The 21,705-nt window shown below is 47.0% G+C and overlaps 1 protein-coding gene across 1 annotated transcript in view; it reads left to right on the forward strand.

Annotated features, from left to right (window-relative positions):
- LOC144139674 (uncharacterized) overlaps positions 1-20,617 on the forward strand; it is a 66,317-nt gene extending 45,700 nt beyond the window's left edge. Inside the window, exons 5-9 of the mRNA XM_077671963.1 lie at positions 1,294-1,341; positions 16,572-16,700; positions 16,762-16,827; positions 20,246-20,359; positions 20,421-20,617. Of these exons, the coding sequence (XP_077528089.1) occupies positions 1,294-1,341; positions 16,572-16,700; positions 16,762-16,827; positions 20,246-20,359; positions 20,421-20,617 (554 nt within the window). The remainder of the gene's footprint in view (positions 1-1,293; positions 1,342-16,571; positions 16,701-16,761; positions 16,828-20,245; positions 20,360-20,420) is intronic.
- The last annotated feature ends 1,088 nt before the right edge of the window (positions 20,618-21,705 follow it).

Genomic DNA, 21,705 nt, shown 5'->3' on the forward strand with positions numbered 1-21,705 from the left:
GCATAGACGTCAGAGCCAGATCCTTCTGTGCACTGAACTATGGGGAATTAATGCGCATTACCTGATTTCCCGCCGCATATTCCTGGTGGCTCATCCTACGATGAACCCTTATGGCGTCTCATTCAAACAAACACTTTGCCGTGTCGCGCCACCCTGAATGTGGCTTGAAAGGACCGAGAAATGGTAGGCTAGGCCGTGCAGCTCAGGTGCCCATCTGACCAAATGGGCTGACTTGGTCACCTGCAAGCGGCAACTATCAGTCGCCGAGCCCTCCTGGTCATGAATTCCAATAACGCTGTTCTTCTTCCTCCTCCTTGCCTTGTTTTTCTAACAGCGAAGCTGTTCTTTGTTCAGGCTTCTATGGGCCGGGGCGTGATAACGCGGGTGCAGCGATGTGGACAGTGCATAGCGTAGCCAGAGGGACAGGAAGCGCCAAACAGACGTTCAGCAAGTGAAGATAATTCTGGAACGATACAAGGCATTTCTACCCTACTTAACCTGGAGACAATGCTTATACTTGTCAGTGTTGTTGAGCAAACAGAAATCAGGAATATTTAAGACAAGACACCAACACATAATTGATTTTAAAAACTACATGAATATTTTTATTGGCGATAGCAACTAGGAAAAAACTCAAAGAAAAAAATGTTTGTTCTCGAACTAAAAAGCGCACCTTGCTTCCCCTCGGAGTAGTGTTAAAAGTTAGAAAGTGACAACACGTTCCAGTAGATGGAACGAGCAGTAGAACACCGTAAAACTGAATTGGCTCGCACGGGAATCCATCTGCTGGTTTTGTGAACTTTCTATGAATCTTAGCCTTTCAATAAGAGAACACAAGGCAGCCTTACCGTTAACATCTGCGTTGGCGACGTTAAGCCAATGAAGCTGGGCTAATCTCTTTTATTTCGCGACAGTGTAGCCACAAAAACCTCTCCCTTATTCCTCAGTATGCCACCCTGCCACTTGGCTTCATATTTTGATGCAAGGTGGTTGATACTGCCCCTGAAATACTGTCTTCTGAGCAATACATTTGTATATAAATGTGAAGCCAACTTTAAAAAGAGCGGCGTTTGTAAGCTGGCTTTCCCACCTAGCGTGTTACACAGAAGCCTCCTCGCAATCCCGCTGACCGCTTCCCAGTGGCGGCGGCGCGGTTTGAGAGGGAGTTGTGGCCAGCCAGTAACCCACTAACAGCGAATAACAGCGTCAATAACGGCCAATAACAGCGTCGCTCATCATCGCCCTTAACAGAGAGTGATGGTACTGACATTTATCATTGTTTTGTCTTTTCAGAAACTAAGGTTGACAGTCACATCACAGGTGTACCCATGACAACACCGTGTAAGCGGCCTTTTGCTCAATACCCCATTTGTACTGACGAGTGGAACAAAAATTCCCTGGCGCTAGGTACTTAACCCAAGCGTTCTTAACCATCACCTGCCAACGAGGTCGACCAACCTGAAAACGTCCTGTCGAGCTGGCAAACCTGGTGCCCAATGTGTGACCACGGGGCCAACTTCAACTAAAATACCTCCCATTTTGCCGCATATTCTTCTTACATTCCTTTTCAAACTGCAGAGGGATATAGCTGTTCTGGTAGCATAGCCGAAATTCCGTGTGGCTGTGTAAAGATTGTGCTACAACGTTGGAATTCTTGCACACCGAGCTCTGTACACTACAGAAACAGTAAACAATTATACCTTCGCCGTTCGTCAACGTAAACGTTAGTGACTGTTGGGGATGACAGAAATTGGACAGTCCTTTCCTGCTCTGTACCAGGAAACAAAACGTTTCTTGATGGCAACCGTGATCAGCATGGACGCTTTGTTGAAGAAAAAGGTATTGTCCTTTTTATGTGCGTCGAACCATCCCCTCGGGCGGAACACGCCTTCTCGCATCATGGAACAAGGTGATGCAAGTGAGCTGGGAGAGAGGGCGCTATGCGACGACGCGATGGTCATCATCGGGACTGAGAGTAGAGGGACAGGATTAGAATGTGAGGGAGGCCAGAATAAGAGTGGACAGAATAGTCAGTCTGTTGGATATCTCTGCTTCGGAGGAGGTACTGAGTGGTTAAACATAAACACACCAAAAATTGTATTGAGCCGAAGAAAAATAAATCCTTATAGACCTCGGGACAGCACAGCAGTTTTAGATAGGTGGCGAGGCAGTGGAAGTGGTAAGCGAATATATCTACTTAGGCCAAGTTGTGACCCGAGATCCCAACCCTGAGGCAGAGATAGAAGGATCAGAATGGGGTGGGGTGCATATGGCAGACATTCTCAGATAATGAATAGCAGCCTACCATTGTCGCTGAAGAAGAAAGTGTATGACAGCTGCATCTTACTGGTACTCACCTACGGGGCAGAAACTTGGAGGCTCACTAAGAGGGTTTAACTTAAATTGAGAACGACTCAGCGGGCAATGGAGCGGAAAATGATAGGTGTAACGTTAAGGGACAAGAAGAGAGCGGAGTGGGTCAGGGAGCAAACTGGTGTTAAAGACAGATTAGTAGAAATTAAGAAGAAGAAATGGACGTGGGCAGGGCATGTAATGCGAAGGCAAGATAACCGGTGGTCATTAAGGGTAACAGAGTGGATCCCTAGAGAAGGCAAGCGTTGCAGGGGGCGGCAGAAAGTTAGGTGGGAAGATGAGATCAAGAAGTTTGCGGGGATAAATTGGTCACAGTTGGCACAGGACCGAGGTAATTGGAGAATAATGGGAGAGGCCTTTGCCCTGCAGTGGGCGTAGATAGGCTGGTGATGATGATGATGATGACACCATTTTGAGAAGGGTGGCCCGGTTGCAGCCATGTTCGATGATGTGGCGTCACTCGCCAATGCTGACCTTCAAGAACGCGTTTCCCGCCGTCGCCTTTGCGGGTCTGTAACCGCTTACCGCCGACGGCTCAATTTCCATACAAAAATGCCTTATGAGCACCTATAGAAAAATTTATGGTGAGCTATGGCAGCCTATGGGTGCCTATGGTCACCCATAAAAGGGCATAAATTACTCTATAGCCAGCTATTGAATGTTTTTATGCATCCTGCACTAAAGAATGTAAAATATACAACTCTCTTTAGACGATTATAGGACATCCTAGTGTGTTTAGTGTATAGAGTCAGAGCTATTCAGGTTACTGTAGCCAGCTAAAGAAATATGTATGGCTTTAGTTCTATAGACCAGCCCCGACAAAGCTCTTTTGGCTGACTATAGACCATTGTTTAGCTTTAAGTCTACAGACTTGAAACCATTCAGCTGTCTTTTTCCAGCTATTGGAAAAAATTTTCCTAAAGCTAAAGAGAGACAGCCAAAAAAGCTCTTTTGGCTGGCTATGGGCTGTTGTTTAGCTCTAACTCTACAGACTCAAAATCATTCAGCTGTCTTTTGCCAGTTATTTATTTATTTATTTATTTATTTATAATACTGCGATCTTTGTTCAAGATCAGTAGGGTGGGAGAAATAATTTACATGAGTACTTTCCTGGCAAAACACACACACACAAACGTTCACAAAAATAGACAGGAAACAGAAGAAGATGCATCATGTGAGCAGGTGGACTCGAAATAAGATAGTGATTTTTCGGTTAGAGAGGTTGTTCCAATCGACAATGGTTCTTGTGAAGTATGAGTAATTGTAGCAGTTGTTGCGGGGATTGAGTGATGTGACTGTTAGCATGTGTCGGCGTCTTGTATCGTAACCAGTTGAAAAGTGAAAGATGTTGGAGGTGTCAATAGCATACTGTCCAGTAACTATTTGATAGAAAATTTTAAGACGTAGGATTCGATGCCTCTCAGATACTGTGGGGAGGTTGCTATTGTGTAGAAGTGCAGTTATCGATGTGCGCCCGTAAGAATTGTATATAAACCTTACCGCCTTCTTTTGAATGTTTTCTAGTTTTTAATATTGGTTTGTGTGTATGGATCCCAAATAATGACCGCATACTCTAGCATGGGACGAATAATTGTGTTGTTAGCTAGGAGGCCTAAAGAGGGGGTTGAAAATTTTAAGGCACATCTTGAAAAGACGAGTTTTCGAAGAGCATTAGCCGAGACAGTATCGATATGCTTATTCCAGTTAAGATCATTAGAAACCCACAAGCCCGGGTACTTATATTGGTTCACTTCTGTCAGTCTAATGTCACCAGCAGTATAGATGTGGGAAAGAGGGGCTTTCTTGTGTGTTATTTTCATGAAAACGATTTTGTCAAGATAATGGTCATTTGCCAGTGCCGAAACCAATCCATAACTTTTTCATACTCACGATTTAGCCTAGTATGATACCCAGCACACACAATTTTTTGTATAATATGCAATCGTCGGCGTACAGTTTGACACCAACTGACAGTCCAGTAACAATGTCATTTATAAAAACTAAAGAACAATAAGGGCCCAAGCACCGATCCCTGGGGAACGCCAGAACCAACATGAACATATATGGATGACGTACGATTGAAACAAACAAATTGTTGGCGGTTAGATAGGTAGGCTACAATGCATGCAACTAGTTTGTCATTTTTTTAATATGGCGTCTAATTTGTGCAAAAGTTTGTTGCGAGAAACTGCATCAAAAGCATTTTAAAACCCATAAAAAGGACGTCAGTTTGAATTCCATAATTAATTGCATTACCAAAGTCGTGAAGAGTCTCAACTAACTGCGTACAGGTAGAATGACAGTGCCGAAAGCCATGCTGAAATTTTGTGAGGACGTTATGCTGTTCCAGAAAATTAGAAATGTGCTTATTTATTATGTGTTCTAAAATTTTGCATGAACTGGATAGAATTGAAATTAGGCGATAATTTGGAATACGCGACTGGTCTTCTTTTTGTGAATCGGCTTGATTCTGGCTGTTCTCCAGTCATCTGGCAACTCACATTCACTCAAAGACCTAGAGAATAAAACAAATAAGTACTTAGCGCACCATTCTGCATAGCGCTTTAAAAACATATTGGGGATATCATCTGGGCCAGAAGACTTCTTGATTTCGAGCTTCAAGAGTAAATTTAGAACACCCTGTTCAGAAAGAACTCAGTCGGCAATGCTCGGAAGAATCACAGCGAATACAGGCAAATTGCCGTCATCCTTCGTGAATACAGACGTGAAATATTCGTTGAACTCAGAACAAATCACAGAGTCGTCACTAATGCGTTCGTTGTCTATCATAAATGTATTTTTTTGAGCTTGAGATGGGTGTTACCAACCGCCAAAATCGCTGGGGAGGCGTCGTGAATAAACTTGGAAGAGTTGTACCGTAATAGTTGGCTTTATCTGCAGCAATTTTTTGTTTTCATTGCCGCGACGCTTCATTAATTTTTACTTCGATTTGAGGACTGCTTGAGCGTGTTGATTTTTTCTTAAGGCGTTAAGCTTACGCTGAAATTGTAACGCCTCCCGAGTAATCCAGGAGTTGTAATGTTTCGCTTTTTGGCTATTTTGGGGACATAACGGTGTATCTTTAAACATGAACCATAAATTATTGATGTCACACTTTTGGGAAATGTATCGTAGTGAAGGTCCAAGGCATCAACAATAGCTTCGTCATCGGCCCAGAAAAGATTTGGGTAAAACTGTACCCTGTCTGAACTGGTAGGAGGAACGTTCAATAAACTTAATACTACAGCTAGGTGATCAGAAATGCCAGCTGTAACCTTACATGGCACTTCGTTTTCGATAGTTCTGCCTACAAAAACTAAAATCGGGAGTTTCCCGAGAGTCATCTTGGATCCTTGTGTAATCGTCTACGACTTGGAGTAAATCGAACATGAAAGCAATGTCAAGCATTTTTTTGTTAACTGGTAACGATCATTGAGAACAAAAATTGCACCAGTCGATATTGGGTAAATTGAAATCGCCAGTTATAATTATTATGTCTTCCGCTTTAACAAAGCTATGTAAATATTCTAATCCTTCCAAAAAAGTGGCAGGCGAGCTGAGTGGACGGTAGACGCCTCCCAGGACGTATCTAACATTTTAAAAATATAGTTTACAAAATAAACTTTCTCCCACATGAACATATGGCATTTTCAGAACTTGGAGCGAATCCCTAAGACAATCGCTACACCGCCCCCTCTTCTGTCACGGTCTTTGCGAAGCACATGATAATTCTTTGGTAGAAATTCACTGTCGTAAATGTCCCTTTTTAACCAGGTTTCTGTAAGTACAGCAATGTCTGGGTCATGTTCAATAAACAAAGCCTCCAGCAGAGCGGCTTTATTAACGATGCTATGGCAGTTAATGTTCAAGATTACGAAAGCCCGCCTACATTCTTTTTGAAGTCATTTACCGGCTTTGTTCACCTTATAGCGTCTGTTCTTTACGACATCCCACGCAAATTTTGTTCCGTCGAAACCGAGCCTATCAAAAATCAGTTTGAATATTGCGCCAGCGTCTGTTTCGTCAGCCGAGCATTGCCATAGTTTTTTTTCTTAGCACTCGTGCGTTCTTTCAAAAGTCGAGCGTTACCGACAAACCCGTTCCCTTCAATTTTTGGCATGTACCAAAAATCGAGTCCCTCTCGCGGTAGTCCTGCAACTTTATGATAACAGGGCGGCTGACGTCTCTGGGCTTGCCCAATCTATGGCACCGCTCCATACTAGTAATTTCAATTCGCAGTTTTTCCTGAAATAGCTCTTTCTGTATTTTATCGTTTAGGCTTTCAGTTGTTTCATCGCTTTGTTCGTCGAGGCCGTAGACAATAATGTTGTTCCACCTACTTCTGTTTTTTAAGTCGTCGACCTTGTTCAGTAGATTCTTGTCGAGTCGATTCTTGTCGTATTCTTGTCGAGATGTTCAACGACGGTTTTCAAATTACCGACTTGCGTCTTTAGCGCATTAATGGCTGTCAACTGTAGTTCAAAACCTTCCAGCCTTTTCGTTATGGAGAGAACATTCTGTTCGATTTCACCCTGCTTTGTTGGGGTAGTGTTAAAAGATTCGGTCAATTGATTTTGGCCCTGCAGAGGTTTAGTTATCATTTCTTTTTCAGCTGGCCCTGGGTTTGGTTCTACGTCACCACATGTCAGCAAGCTTAGTCCAAAGGAAAGAGTATTGGTAAAGGTATTCCTAAGCTTCAGTGGGCAAGGCAGCAGTACTAAAAATCGGTTGCCGCTTCTGTAACATTTCATAGGCAAGTAATTACTACCCTGCACCCTGAAGCAAAACGGGTTGGTGAGCATTGTGCCCGGTGTACTGCTGCCGAACCCACTGGCTGCCGCAGAGGAAGCGAAGCCTTTTGTCGCATCCGAGAATGTCACGTGGTCTGACGTCACCGAACGAGCCGCTATCGTCCGATGTTCCAGAAATGCCACGTTGGTCCGGTGGTTCGCCCACCAACAGTCGCCTTGAGTTCATAGCGTGAAGCTTGTGTTGATGAAATGGCTCGTCGGTGATCCAGCTAGATCGCAACCAGTCGATATCGGTTCTACTTGAAGTGCTTGAAGTATGGCAGCGAAAACCCACACCATAAAGCAAAACAGGTTGGTAAGCATTGTGCCCGGTGTACTGCTGCCGAACCCACAGAAATCGCCCTAAAGCTAAAGACAGAAAGCCATAAAGGCTCATTTGGCTGGCTATAGGCCGTTGGTTCGCTTAAAGTCTACAGACGTAAAACCATTCAGCCGTCTTTTGCCAGCTTTAGGAAGGAATGTCTGCTAAAGCTAAAGAGAGACAGCCATAAACACTATTTTGGCAGGCTATGGCCCGTTCTATCGCTCTGAATATACAGACTAAAAACCATTCAGCTGTCTTTTGCCAGCTACTGAAAAGAATTCGTACGAAAGCTAGAGACAAAGCCATAAAAGCTCATTTGGCTGGAATGAGGCCGTTGTCTAGCTCTAAGTCTACATACTTGGAACCATTTAGCTGTTTTCTGCCAGCTATTGAGGAGAATTTGCCTTAAAGATAAAGAGAGGCAGCTATAAAAGCTTCTGCGGCTGGCTACAGTGCAATATATAACTAGGCCTTTAGACGTGTGACAGTTAAGCAACATTTAGCCGGTATTAGGAAAACGTTTGGCGCAGAATTTACAAGCCTGCATTCATAAAAGCTTCCTTAGCTAACTACACAGAGACATAAGGCTCCAAGTCTCCAGCCGCTAATAGAAAAGTGTTAGCCTGTAAAGGCATTATTCGAGCAACCATTAAATCCTATTCTGCTGGTTTCAATATGACTGAAGACGAGAAATTCATATACTCATTATTTACATAGCTACATCTACAACACAGATTGGGTAACAATGATGAGGTTGATTGGCTGGTTATATGAAAGTATTTGTTCAATAACGTTAGGTACTTATGGTACCAACAATATGGGAAAAGTACAATTAAAGGCAGCTACTGATGAACGCTGAAATTCAAGTTGCAACTTTGGATACTGCGCGTCGGCAAAGCTTGCAAATGAACGTTGACCGAAAGACGTATAATTTTGGAGAATTCTTCCTCTGCGGCCCTTCGCTGCCGCGGTCAAGTCAAAAGCGGGCTTCTCTGAAAACGGCCCTCTCAGCGTCGAAGCCGATTGGAAATAACTTTCGCGGCCCATGGTACGTGCGGACACGGTCAGAAATATGGTGGAAGCTTTGAACAACTGCATTCTTTCTCCTGTGGAGCCCGCTTTGGGATTAGTCATTGAGAAAGGGGGAGAGTGACCCATGCCAGACCGAAGCAGGCGCGGAGCGGAAATTCTGGGAAGCGATGAAAAGGTATAGGGGGCACCCCTGCTGCCTGTTTTGTTTTCGGTTGTTTGTTTGGCATACTGGTTTTGGCGATGGGGACCGAAAGACACAGCCGTGCAGCCCACGCTGTGTTAGTATTCGTGGTGCAGCAATGATAGTGACAGACAATTTTCCCTGAGTACTGAGAACAGATATAGTTTTTTCTAATGAAGAAAACGAAACATTAAGCGATGTTGTATTTACCAAATAAATATAATTACCAGCGAAGAAGTTAGAACAAGATCGAAAGATGGGAACGTATCTCCGCACAGTTTGTTTGCGCGATGGACATGCTTATACCAGGATGTACTCAGTCAGCCACATTTCGTCTCCTCGCTCATGTGCGCGAGCATGGCCCATGTTGCCTGGTGCTGAGAATTAACGATTCAACCGCAATGTGTTCGGGTAGATGGTGTGACGCCAAGCAAATGTGCCGCTTTTCGCTGTCGTAAATTTCGGTGTTTACAGTGACAGTGTTACGATTAATTCAACGTCAAGTCATGCGGAAATGGATACCTGCGATACAGCGACAGGAATTTCGTTGTACGCAAATCTCCAGGGTAAGTGATCTTACGAACTGAAGAGACTGTATAGTGCGAGAAATGCAGGCCATTTTCTGGTGTTCAAGAATACGTTTCTGAACTACCCTGCACCACATGAGCATTGCAACGTACACAGAAGTGAAGATTTGGCCGCGGTGATGTGACAAAGATAATTACTTTTTCGTGAACTGAGAAAACTTACAAGGAACCAATTGAACTGACTTTAAAAACGGGTTTTTATTATTGCATTGTGTGCGACCGTCTTCATTGTTTTATTAAGAGTGCATTTCCATTTTAGCCACCGTACTTGCAGCTTTGTGCGTTGAGTACTAAGTGCAATGAACGACTTCTGAGTGCTCTCTTTTCTGTGGACCACCCAGCACCTGTAGGTATTTGTGTCTCGGCGGGCGTTCGCGGAGAATGTGCCGCATAGTGTGGCTGTCGAGCCAGTAACCTAGGCGTGAGCCCCAGTGTAGGAATGCATGTGCAGTGTATTTAGATCGGCGATTGTGAACACCTGCTTACTGGCGGCGACTAGTACCGTAGATAGTAGCCTTTTATGTAAAGAATGGGATGAATAAACCCCTTGGTTTTACTTTCCTTGCATGCCTGTGTTTAAGCCTTTTGTAAATAAAAACTGGCAAAGTGTTTCCAATCACCACCTTGTATACTCACTTTATCGCTGGAGTGTTCACGGAGCATTTATTTCAGAATGTAGCTAGGCACGCAACCGAAGACGTTCCACAGGAGAAGTTCTAGAGGTCCGTAGAACTACATGGTAATTTCTAATGGGCTACTGCTGTCGCTGTGTTGAAATAGCGATTGCTATGATTTTCTTCTGACTGCAGTCCATGCAAAAATATTGTATGGTTGGCTATTGAAAACCCTTGTTATGGTTGTCTAGCTATTTGGCCTAATTATCTTTAAACGTTTCTATGGCTGTCTTTAGTCATGCCTATCGGCATTCCTATGGGTGTTTTTAGCTTCTTCTATAACGATATCAAAAGAAGAGCTAAAGACAGCCATAGAACTGGCTATAGAGGAAGCTAAGGACACCCATAGAAATGTCGATACGACTAACTAAAGACAACCATAGAACCGGCTGTAGAAGAAGGTAGAGACACCCATAGGAATGTCGATGCGAATACATAAAGACAACCACAGAACCGGCTGTAGAAGACGCTAAAGATACCCATAGGAATGTCTATACGAATAGCTAAAGACAAGCATATAACAGGCTATAAAAAGCCAGACACCCATAGGAATGTCGATACGATTAGCTAAAGACAGCCGTAGAACCGGTTATAGAAGAAGCTAAAGACCCATAAGAATGGCGATACGAATTGCTAAAGACAGCCATAGAAACTTCTAAAGACGATTGGGCTAAACAGCTAAAGACGACCATAAAGAGGAGTTTCTATAACCGGCCATACAATATTTTGAATGGGCAAAGCCGCCAGCTATCGCGCAACGCTCGAAGAGGACGGCCCGACCTCAATCTCAATAATGCCCAAGCTCGCATGCACACGGTGAATAACCTAGTATCGCGCGAACCAGCTGTGGACAGCGCCTGCGCCAAGCCAGCAGTGGCGGTGCAGCGGCGAGCGCGGCACACTGCAGAGCTCAGCCTGGCGAGTCACGTGATGCGCAGCTGCGATCAAATGAAGGCCAAATCGACCGCGTTGGTGAAACGGCTCGACGAGATTAGCAAACTGTGCTTTAACAGGAGGCGTGATTTAAAACAAGCGTGTCGAGGCAGATAGGTGTGATCTATTACATCGCTTGCAGGCTGCCCTCTGTTACAGACTGAAGAAGTCACCCATGCCCATGCTCCTGGAACTAAATTGTTCGTTTGGAATATGGCGATCCAGCTCAGACTGCACTCCTTGTATCGCTGACTGTGCGGGAAGAGGTGCATTGCGAATGCCGCGCACATGAGCAGTCTTCGTGAACTGACGGCCAGCGAGACTCGCATGGCGATTCGTCTTACACCTTTAGGTCCCCATTGGAGCTGGTACATTCCACTATGGCGCAATTTTTCCCCCATGACGTTCACATTTTCCGACTGTGCTCTTCTCTGAGCAGCATGGCAGCATATGGCGGAAACCAAAACCGCTTCGTGCTTAAGGCCAGTGATGGCAAGTGCGGCGCTAGCGTCACCAGTTGGGAAGTGGTGCTGCTTGCTATAAACGGTCTATATAATAACCAAGTATTGCGATCGCTTTACGGGCAATAATGAAGCAAGTGGAGCCCAAATGTTCGAATCCATAGAACATTATTTTATATTCTACAGTCTAGTTCACTTATAACAACATCCAAGTGGCAAGGAAGTTCCATCGTTATAACCAATAATGGTTATAAGCGGGTTGCGAATTAAAAAGACGAAACAGAGCTCAAAACATTTTATTCGCACGCCAGCAAGGTCGTACTGCTACTAATTTGCCGAGAAGAAGCCACAGTCGGTCACCTTTGTTTGCCGCCTGTGAAGCTAGCGCAAATCTTTTCCAAGAGCATCTATAGGGGCTTCACCTAGCTGGGGTAAAAGTCCTTGGCGGAAACAAAGTCCCCAAGGGACTGTGTCACGCATTGGGCCTCCTACGAAGACACTACCTGAGTACGCTGCGTAACCGCGTCATTAGAGTCTTCAGTGTTGACCCTTCGGTGCACAATATAACCGGATTCAATCGTTATATCATATCATTGCACTGGAGCATTGTAATAAGCGGTTTATTTCACCATAGAAAGAATAGAAAAGCTGACGGTGCCATAGCTGTTCATTGTTATATCCGATATATTGTTATAAACGGTATTGTTACAAGTGGACTCGACTGCATTCCATATCTCCTAATATAGTGAGCCAATTCCATAGCTTGTATACCAACAGCAAAGCTGTTCGAACCTCCTGTTTCGCTCAATTCATTACCATTTCTTCTTACTGCAAAGAAGTATGTCTCACCCACCAGTTTTTATTCCGGTGAAGCAGATATACTCCCGCTGCTCCCGGCCACCTCCTCGCCACTGCGGACCCCTCTTTTACAACGGTTATCACAATGAATATTCCCCTCGCCACTACTGATGCCTCTTTACAAGTTGCGCAGTCGGCTGACAGCGGCCATAGCGCCGTTATCACATGATTGCGGAGAATCACAACCAGCGGGAATGGGGGTAAAGACACCGAAAAGCCGCCACAGCACCGCCACCGCCGAGAATGTAGCCGCGGCCGTTGCCGCTTCAATTCCACCTCACCCACTAGCTGCGGGCCACTACCGGTTACAAGCAACTTGGCCCATTGCAACACCGGCGCGAGCACATTCTTTAGCCTAAAAGCCATTCCGACCAACATTGTCGCGTCGGCAAGCCTTGTTGACCAGCTCGTCGTACTTCTCATACTTCTGTCGGAAGAATAATAATGTCTTAGTCTAGTCGCATATAATGTCTTTCTCTCTCCATTTGCCAGTGTATTTCATGACTAATTAGGCGCCTATCCCCCCTTGCCGGTTTAGGCGTGCTCGGGTTAGGGTAGAAAAGAGGGGAGCATAGGTCGGATCCCTCGAGGTGTTAACTCGCTATGGGACGGACGCATGTCGCTCGCTTGGAGGAAGAAGAGCGGAATCTGAAAAAGCGTCAGCCTGAACAGATGCGTGAAAGGGCGCGAAAACTACGGAAAGCCGTTGCCGCTGCCGTTTCCACCTTAAGTTCCAGCTGGTCGTGTAGCGGCGAATGTCTGCTGAATGAGCCGCAACTGGTCCGCTTGGAATGCAGACGTGGGCCAATATGTTCAGCTTAAAGGGCTTCCGGAACGACATGTTGGACAGTGTCGTTCACTTCTAAGCAACCGTTCATGACCAGTTCCGGTTTATGCGTGCACGGGTTGGGAGAGCAGAGTAGTAGGGCGGGTCAGGCACGCGCAGATATAGGTTTCATACCCATACTGATGACATGTGCGTCGTTTTGGCGTAAGGTTCAATTTTGCTGTCAAACAGCCAATTCGACCTGTCCGGCGTCATCTGTGGTAGAGTGGATTGGGTTGGCGTGTTACACAAACACTAAGATGCCTACGACGCGGCGGGAAAGAGACAGCTCTATGTTTGTCCGCTAGGATAACGCTCCGGTTTTATCCAATCCACATTTCATTCACGTCATTGGCTAGGAAGTATGCTCAATCGTTAATTACAAAAAGTTTTGTTTCTTGCACTCCGTGGATGGTGTTCTGCTGTGCACGTCATCCTTCTTCGTGGATTGGAAGGGAACAGATTTTTTTATTATCGCAAGTATAATTATTTCTATTACCATGCGGCTTCACAAGGAAGCTAGCACAGTCTTCGTTCTTTTGGCTACATCGTGTCGCTACATACATTGCTTCTCCAGCACGTTTTGCGGGTTTACATTTCAGTTGTTACCTTATGCCGTAACTTCTAGAAGGATCAGTCCCATTCGAATCAAAAACTGGTCTACAGGAATACCTATACATCGAAGAATTACCCGAAATGTTAACGTGCACGTTGAAACTATGCTGCACTGCAACCATTCGCTTGATATTTGTTACCCCTCTATCGTTCTGGCGTCCACGGAATGTTTCAGAAAATCTGATTTGATGCCTTACAGTTCATGAAGTTCGCCACTGTGAAAAGATTGACACCGTTAGGGAAATGTGCCCTGTTTATAACCAACCACCTAGCAAAAGCACGAGAAACCGTGTCAAGTTGTACTACAGTATTATTGACACCATTCAACCCTACCAAAAGCACAGAAAACACCGTTCCACAGGGAGCTTTGTCGTTTAAAGCACCCTTTATTGCGATGATTTATTGCTTTTGGTAGCATGGAGGCTAGTGTTATAAACAGTGAATATTCTCCTTAAGGGGGCTCTGCAACTTTCCCGATAAACGCTTTCGCTCTTTCCTTCGCGTCTGGAAGCATTGTCAACGCCATAGTTATCAACATCACGGAGCGGCTCTACGTGATAAGCTCATTGCTACAGAACTATCCGCCTTGTGTTTGTACTGTGTATAGTGGCTTTTTTTTGTAGAACGGGCTATCGAATGCGTTTATTGCTGCTCCAGAAAGGAAACAGCAAAAATCCATTACATAGCAGTAATGACGTATTTCCAGCGGTCAAAGAACACGAAGGCTCAGGAAAGAGAGAAAAATCTTGTGAGCATGTTTCGAAGTTATGTAATGGGCACAGAGCAGTAATTTTTGGGTGAAGGGCCTTGTGACTCTATATTCTAAGTACTAGATGTGTTTGTTGACTGCATCCTGAAAGTATTTAAGATTTATAAAAGAGTAAAGAATTGTTGCAGTATTAAGGGCGCAACTTGTTTTGCAGGGATGCATACGCTCATTCTGTTACTCAATGCAAAACGATCCGCCACGAAACGTACGTGGTCGCATACCTCACTTGGTTATCATATAATTTGTGATCGTGACGAATTGCTTGATATATGCTGAAATCAGGCTGTCGAACTGTAGTCATCGGTTGTAGATAGATAGATAGATAGATAGAAAATTTATCGTTCATGGGATGGTGAGGCGAATCAGCAGCCTCGGTCCAGGCAGCCGCTGAGGGCCCTGATGATGCGGGCCGCCAGTTCCCGTTGCTGGTGGAGACTCGCCGCAAGAGCCAGCCACTCTCCGGTGTAATTGTGTGGTTGGGTAGGGTGGTAGGGGCACTCCCACAGAGTGTGGTCCTGGGTAGGGGAAAAAGGCAGTGGGGACAGAGTGGGACAGGGGTGTCTGGCGTGCTTTGGAACAGATGGAGCGGAGTGGGTGTGGGTAGTGTATATGTTTGCGCCTGCCGAATTACTACTTGCTCGCGACGGGTAAGCCCGAAATGGAGGGGAGGGAACGTGCGGGGAGGGAACGTGCGGCGTATGCTTAGAATGTCTGCTAAGGCGGGAAGCGGAGGGGGAGGACAAGGATTTGTGTCGCGAGCATCGACAGGGGCCCGGAGGAGAGCTTCGCGGGCAAGCTTATAAGCGCGTTCGTTCCCTGCAACGCCTGCGTGACCAGGGATCCAGTGCACGTGAAAAGACCCTTTCACGTTTTTGAAGAGGGACAGTGAGGAGGGGAAGGCAAGGCCTTAAGCCAGGTGGTAGCATGCTGAATTTGAATCGCTGTAGATGTTGGCCGTGCGAACGGGGGATGTGTTGCCAGCAGCAGCACAAGCGATATGCAATGAAGGCATTTCACTATGTGGATCACGGCGCTATGCTCTCAGAACTAGCAGATACAAATTGCGGCTCGAACATGCACAGTTACGTCCGGGACTTTCTTCAATCTCGTACCCTGACCATACAAATTGGCGGCCACAAGCTTGACGTGGTACCTCACCCTCAGAGAGGCATTCTTCAGGGCGCGGTCCTCTCTCCTACATTATTTAACCTCGCCATGCGCCGTATCCACTGTGCTGTATAATCTTTCCCCGAAATTCAGTACTCTCTGTATGCCGACGACCTTACTATCTGGATCAAACGCGGCAGCCCGGGATTGATTCAAGACACCCTTCAAGACACGCTCAGAGCTGTTGATCAAGCAGCACACACTATCGGTCTAGCTTGCTCGGCTGAGAAAACTTCATTGCTGCTTGTGCACTTCCGTAATTGGAAACCACCTCAAGTTGTTCTTCATCACCATGACAACACCATCTACCCACAAAAAACTTTGAAAGTTCTTGGCCTTCACATGCAATCTGATGGAGGAGGAGGTTTGGCTGTGCAGCACATTCTCCGTCAGGCCGAACCCATTCTTAACATGATGCGCCGTGTCACTACACGGTTCAGGGGACTCAATGAATAGGACCTCCTTCAACTCCGCGATGTTCTTATCCTCTCCCGCATTCGCTATCAAGCACTGTACGTCGTCCTAACGCGCACATTGGAAGGGATGCTTGGCGCTCTAATCCGCGAAGCAACAAATATATCTCTGGGTCTTCCTATTACCACTAGCACCACCCGACTTGCGCAACTTGGTGTTCTCTCGACAGTTACTGACATAATTGACATCCATCGCAGCCACCAACGTCAACGCCTCTCCGAAACTGCAACAGGTCTTCATATCTTACGCACATTAGGATACCCGTCCCGTCCTCCCCGACCTCAAACAACTCCTCGGTTGTAGAAGAGTCTAGCGATCGTCGTAAGCGAGGCTGACTCATCGTAACATGCTGTTGCTCGGGGGTCGTCCTAATTGTCCGCCTCAACTCGCATGAATCCGCCTGTAGCAAAAATTCGCCAATCTTTTTCCAGTTTGTGTGACAAGACAGGAAAAAATGGTGGATCAAGCCCACGCCCTAATGCACTTCCGGATGTCACTGACTGCAGGTCACGTCGTATGCCCTCCAGTATGCCCTCCCGTCGTATGCCCTCCCATGGCCAATAATACTGGCACCGACGAGAAGATAACTGGTGTTTCGTCCACGAGGGGCAGCACTCTCATAAGCACCACATCAGGTACGCATCTTTCTTACTTCACTTCTGGCGAACGCTAATAACTAGAACACTTCTATTGCAGCATCCACAACAACCACAACGGCTGCAACTACAACAGCGGCTACGGCCGCTTCTACTCCAGGCACAGGTGAGCGTTTTCTCTTTTTTGTCTTTTCAATTTTGAGACGAAAGTAGAGGATAAATGGAGCCCAACGAGACGCCCAGGGAATAGAATGTTCGACAAGCACAAAAACAAGGGCGGTGGTGCTGGCGTGCAGGGAATAGCAATGCGAGCAGCAACAAAGTGCCGTGGAGGCGCTTGGGGGAAAACTTGGTAGCCTTGGGAATGGGTTTTTTGCCTCAGTTTTGCTGGCCTCACCCCCCGCAGTGGCAGAAACAAGGACTGGCATGGCACCTGAAGGGTCACCTATGAGCTACCAGCAAGCACTAAAGCCACATTACGCCGTGGTCATCTCGCGAGCACGCAGAGACTGGCCAACGTCGTGTTTACTAGACCGTGGCATTCAGGGATGCGCGAATGCTTCCCTTTGTTCCATTTACTGCACGCGCTATGAATAAGGGAAGTAGTTTAATTTACTGAGCTTTCCACTGTGGATACAACAAAAGCAAAAGCACTCAAGCTGATGCGCGGCAGACTGATGCAACTCTGGTCGTTTTTTAAAAGAAACCATGAAAATTGCCTTAGCTACCTCCAGCAATTACGTCGGAGGCGTGCATGCAATGTGACAAACTGGAGGAGTGAGTGTGTATTTTAGTTGCAAAATTATTGACAGTAAATGCATCGTGGCTGAAATAACAATGGGCAACAAGTTAACTTGACGCAACAACATCATCTGTCAGCCCGGCAAATCGGGAACCATGTGCAAAATCTCGAATTTTACAACGTTTGATCATCATAAAACAGTGTACGCCCCTTCCGCAACGACAGGCGACTGAATGCAACCTAAGACAAACCACCAACAACATACTCCCATACCGCGCGCGCCCACCACAAAAGAAATTTTCAACCGCGCCACGACGGCGTAGTGCGGCAAGAAAAGTTGGTTTACCGCCCTAGGCAAGATCAAGGCTCGTGTAGGGGCTAAGCTGTACCATTTAACAATGAAATGCAGCAGGCGCAAAGCCACAGGGACGAGTGAAGAAACAAAACCTAATTTTGTAACGTTTAGTATACTGTTTCCCCGCTCGAGCACCGCTGTCAGTCACATAAACAGGTGGCGCACGCTCAGGCTTCATAACGAATAGAAAGGCTAGACCACGGAACTCCAACGCAGCTGTATTTTTCATCCGGACAGCGACTACGAAATCCCGCGCTTAGCGAACCAACGACAAATATTCGCTTCCAGCGCACCGCGCCCAGCGTGTCACAAAGGTTGCTGGCGCCGGCATAGTTCGCGTCAGAAAGTTCGTTCAAGAGCGTGGAACATCATGTACCTTTTCTCTATTTGGACCAGTATCTCCGCGTTGCGTGCACTGCGGCACACAGCAATGCTCCGGCATTGTAGTTGTGGGCATCATCCCATCCTTATTCTTAACCCTTGCTATTAAGGAATAGAATAGAAAAGAATAACAGAATAACGCGCCGTCGTTATTCTCACTGCTCTCGCGCAGCACCGAACGGCCCTACCGAGAGACTTTGCCCACAACGGGTTCGAGAGCGAGCCACGACTCTCGCCGCGAGTGTACGTTGTCTATCACTTCACCGGGAAGCGACATATTTCATAAAACAGGGGTTGATTACGCGTGAAGCCACGATGCAAACGCTACACTGCACTACGCACCTATCCCCTGGGGCATACAGCCGTCACCGTGTGCCCAGCCCGTAGTCGGGCAGCAGTTAGCGTCCGCCGGCGTTGGCCGGCCGCAACGCTCGCTGACGTAGGGGAAGGGGGCTCTCTGTGGCCGCTACACATTTTAAGCCACTGGACTCGACCGGGCGGCATCGGTGCTCGTCCGCTGACCTTAGACGGCGGAAGCCGTCACATCGCGTTCGCGGGGGCAACCAACCAATGAGTGGAATATGCCCGCGGAGACGCGCCAGACATCTTAGATAAACGCACTGACGCAAATGAAGGCATGCGAAAATCGACACGGTGGGGTCCGTGACCCATGGAAGTGGGAAACAACGGTCAATGCAAGAAAAGTCCAAAAGTGGCCGAAAGGCATTTACGTACCGTGCGATCGCTGCGCGTCCCAAGGGCGGTCTCGGCCGGGGGAGTCTCCTGTGCGCATCCCCCGTCGCCTCGTAGGGAGAGAAGGGAGGCGCGCGATGATCGCCCTCGCCCCATCAAGGAGGAGGACGTCGCTAGCGCCTCCTCGCCCCGATTTGAGGGGCTTGGCCCCGACATAGTCCACCACCAAGAGCAGTCAATGCCCGCCTTCTATGTTTGGCGCCGCTTTCCTAATTGGTTTCGGTTTCAAACGACCTTACCAAAACGGCGAACCTAGTAACCAGAGTCGACGTGAGATGGCGGGGCGCATTTTGCATAGGGTCTATTGGCTGCCGCAATTCGCAGGAATCCGCCTGTAGCGAAACTTCGCCAAATTTTAAATGCGAAGCATCTCATGGTCGCGAATATGTCCCTCCCATGTCGTTGTCGTTGTTGTTGCGCCGTCCACACCCCCACTGCGCATGCTCGGGTTGCTCAAAGCGCGGTCCCTTCTATGGCTCCTGGAGCGACAGTGTTGCCGGTTTCTTCCTGGGTCGGCCCGAGTCGAGCACGCTTTGCCTTTAAGGGCTCCTGGAGCGACAGTGTAGCCGGTGTCTTCCTGGGCCGGAACGAGACGAGCACGCTTCACGTGCCTTCGACGTTTTATTGTCGTGGGCAGCGGCGTGCGGCAGCGAGTCTCGGCGGGCGGTGATTACAAGCAGCCCACAACCATCCGGGGAACGTGCATCGACCTCATCTTCAGCAACTTCAGGGCTCATCCACTACAGCAGCCCTTGACTTTACATTTCACAGACCATAAGGCGGTCATAATCAAAGCGGGACGCCAACAGCTCGACGTCACCTACGTTGAACATGATGATGATAATGCTTAAATAAAGACTACAACAGCCCTTGACTTTATATTTCACAGACCATAAGGTGGTCATAATCAAAGCGGAACGCCAACCACAGCTCGACGTCACCTACGTTGAACTTGATGATGATAATGCCTAAATAAAGACAAACTCATACCACGTACAAAGTACAACAAAATTACACCATCTTCCCGTAGGGGAACCTTGAGTAGTATGCCAAACAGCCATGAGGTCAACGCAATTTCCCATTTCGTAGTTGCGGTAAGTGAAAAGTGTGGTAGTTACCATGGAAACCAAAGAGTAAATATAACGGCAGCTACTTACCTCAACCTCACGAAAACGACGAACTGAAAACTAATGGGCACTTGAATCGACCTTATGCCTGCTTCGCATACTACTCAGGGTTCCCCAACCGAAAGATGGTGTAAAATGTTTTTCCAGTGATTTGTGTGACCGCACAGGAAGGAATGGTGGATCTAAGCCCAAACCTTAATGCCCTGTCGGACGTCACTGACTGCAGGTGGCGTCGTATGCCCTCCAGTAGTAGAGCCCGTGACCAATAATACTGGTACCGACGAGAAGATAACTGGTGTTTCGTCCACGAGGGGCAGCACTCTCACAAGTACCACACCAGGTACGCATCTTCCCCACTTCGTCTCCGGCCAACACTAATAACTAGAACACGTTCATTGCAGCAGCCACAACAACCACAACTGCCACAACTGCCCCAACTACAACAGTGACTTCGGCCACTTCTACTCTTGGCATACGTGAGTGTTTTCTCTTTTTTTTGCTTTTAAATTTTGAGACGACAGTAAAGGATAAGTGGATCCCATTGAGACGCCCGGGGAATACGGAAATAAGGGTGCTGTGGCTGTTGTCCGAGACATAGCGTTGCGCTAAGCACTCACGATTATATGCGACAGTTAAACCTTTGTACATTCCAATCCTGTTTTAAGTGCAGAGCGCCATTTTTGGACTCGCCTTGTCGTCGTAGCTCGCTAACGGTCCGTTGGACTGTCGGAATCAGGCAGCGCAGCGAGATGACGGACCTAAGTAGAGTCTGATGTACTCTCGTCAAGGGGTCACGCTGAGCGTTGAAGAACTACGCGGTTTATATATTCCTAAACATTCTAACCTCGTGAACCGCTGGCGCTTGTCATCCATCTCCTCGTTGTTAGCGCAAAGAAATCTGCAAGTACGTTTCAGGGAAATTTGTGTATATAACCGGCAGCCTCCGCTTCCATTTAGTTACGAACGGTCGTGGGGTTGGTTTTTACGACGGTAAGCGAAAAAAACCGTCGCACAAGGCAGAAATGGCGCGTTCGACGTTACGCAGAAAGGCTTCAGCCGCGCAAGAAATAAGTATGGCACGTTCGAAACGTCGCAGAAAGGCTCCAGCCGCGCTATAAAATGGGCGTTCGAAATGCAGTATGCTGAACCGCGGAAAGAAAAAAAGGCGCATTTTAAATGACTCGGAAAGGCTCCAGCCGCGCAACAAAAAAAATAACGGGTTCGAAATGATGCAAAAATCTCCAGCATACGAAATTAAAGCAAGGACAAAATGAACAGAACTCCCGCTGTCGCAGTTTCAGGCAGAGGGCGTGCGAGCACTTCGAAGGCGGGGAATTTCAAATGTATTGGATGGCAGCAGTGAGCGGAGAACGGCGCTGCAGCCCATTATGGCGAATCACTGCTCTGTACTTCTGACAGTTTCACATTGAGTGGAACAGCTTTAATTTTTTGTTTTAACCCGTGGACACATCACGCTTCTGGGCGCTTATTCTGAAATGGGCTGCCCCTCAATTGTAAGAAAAAGGTTAGGAAAAAAATTGGCCGCGTATCTGCTCCTTTCGTTGTAAATGCCGTCAAAAGACGGTAGTCTTTATCGGCTTTTCCGAAGTAAATGGCTCCCTTCGCTTCCCCGCTCACATCTCATGTTGTTGCTCTTGCGTCGCGCTCCTCGCAAGGTAAAGACGC

The sequence above is a fragment of the Haemaphysalis longicornis genome, unplaced genomic scaffold, assembly GCF_048455015.1.
Source record: "Haemaphysalis longicornis isolate Haplotype H1 unplaced genomic scaffold, Haemaphysalis longicornis Haplotype H1 scaffold_5, whole genome shotgun sequence".
NCBI classification, from domain to species: domain Eukaryota; kingdom Metazoa; phylum Arthropoda; class Arachnida; order Ixodida; family Ixodidae; genus Haemaphysalis; species Haemaphysalis longicornis.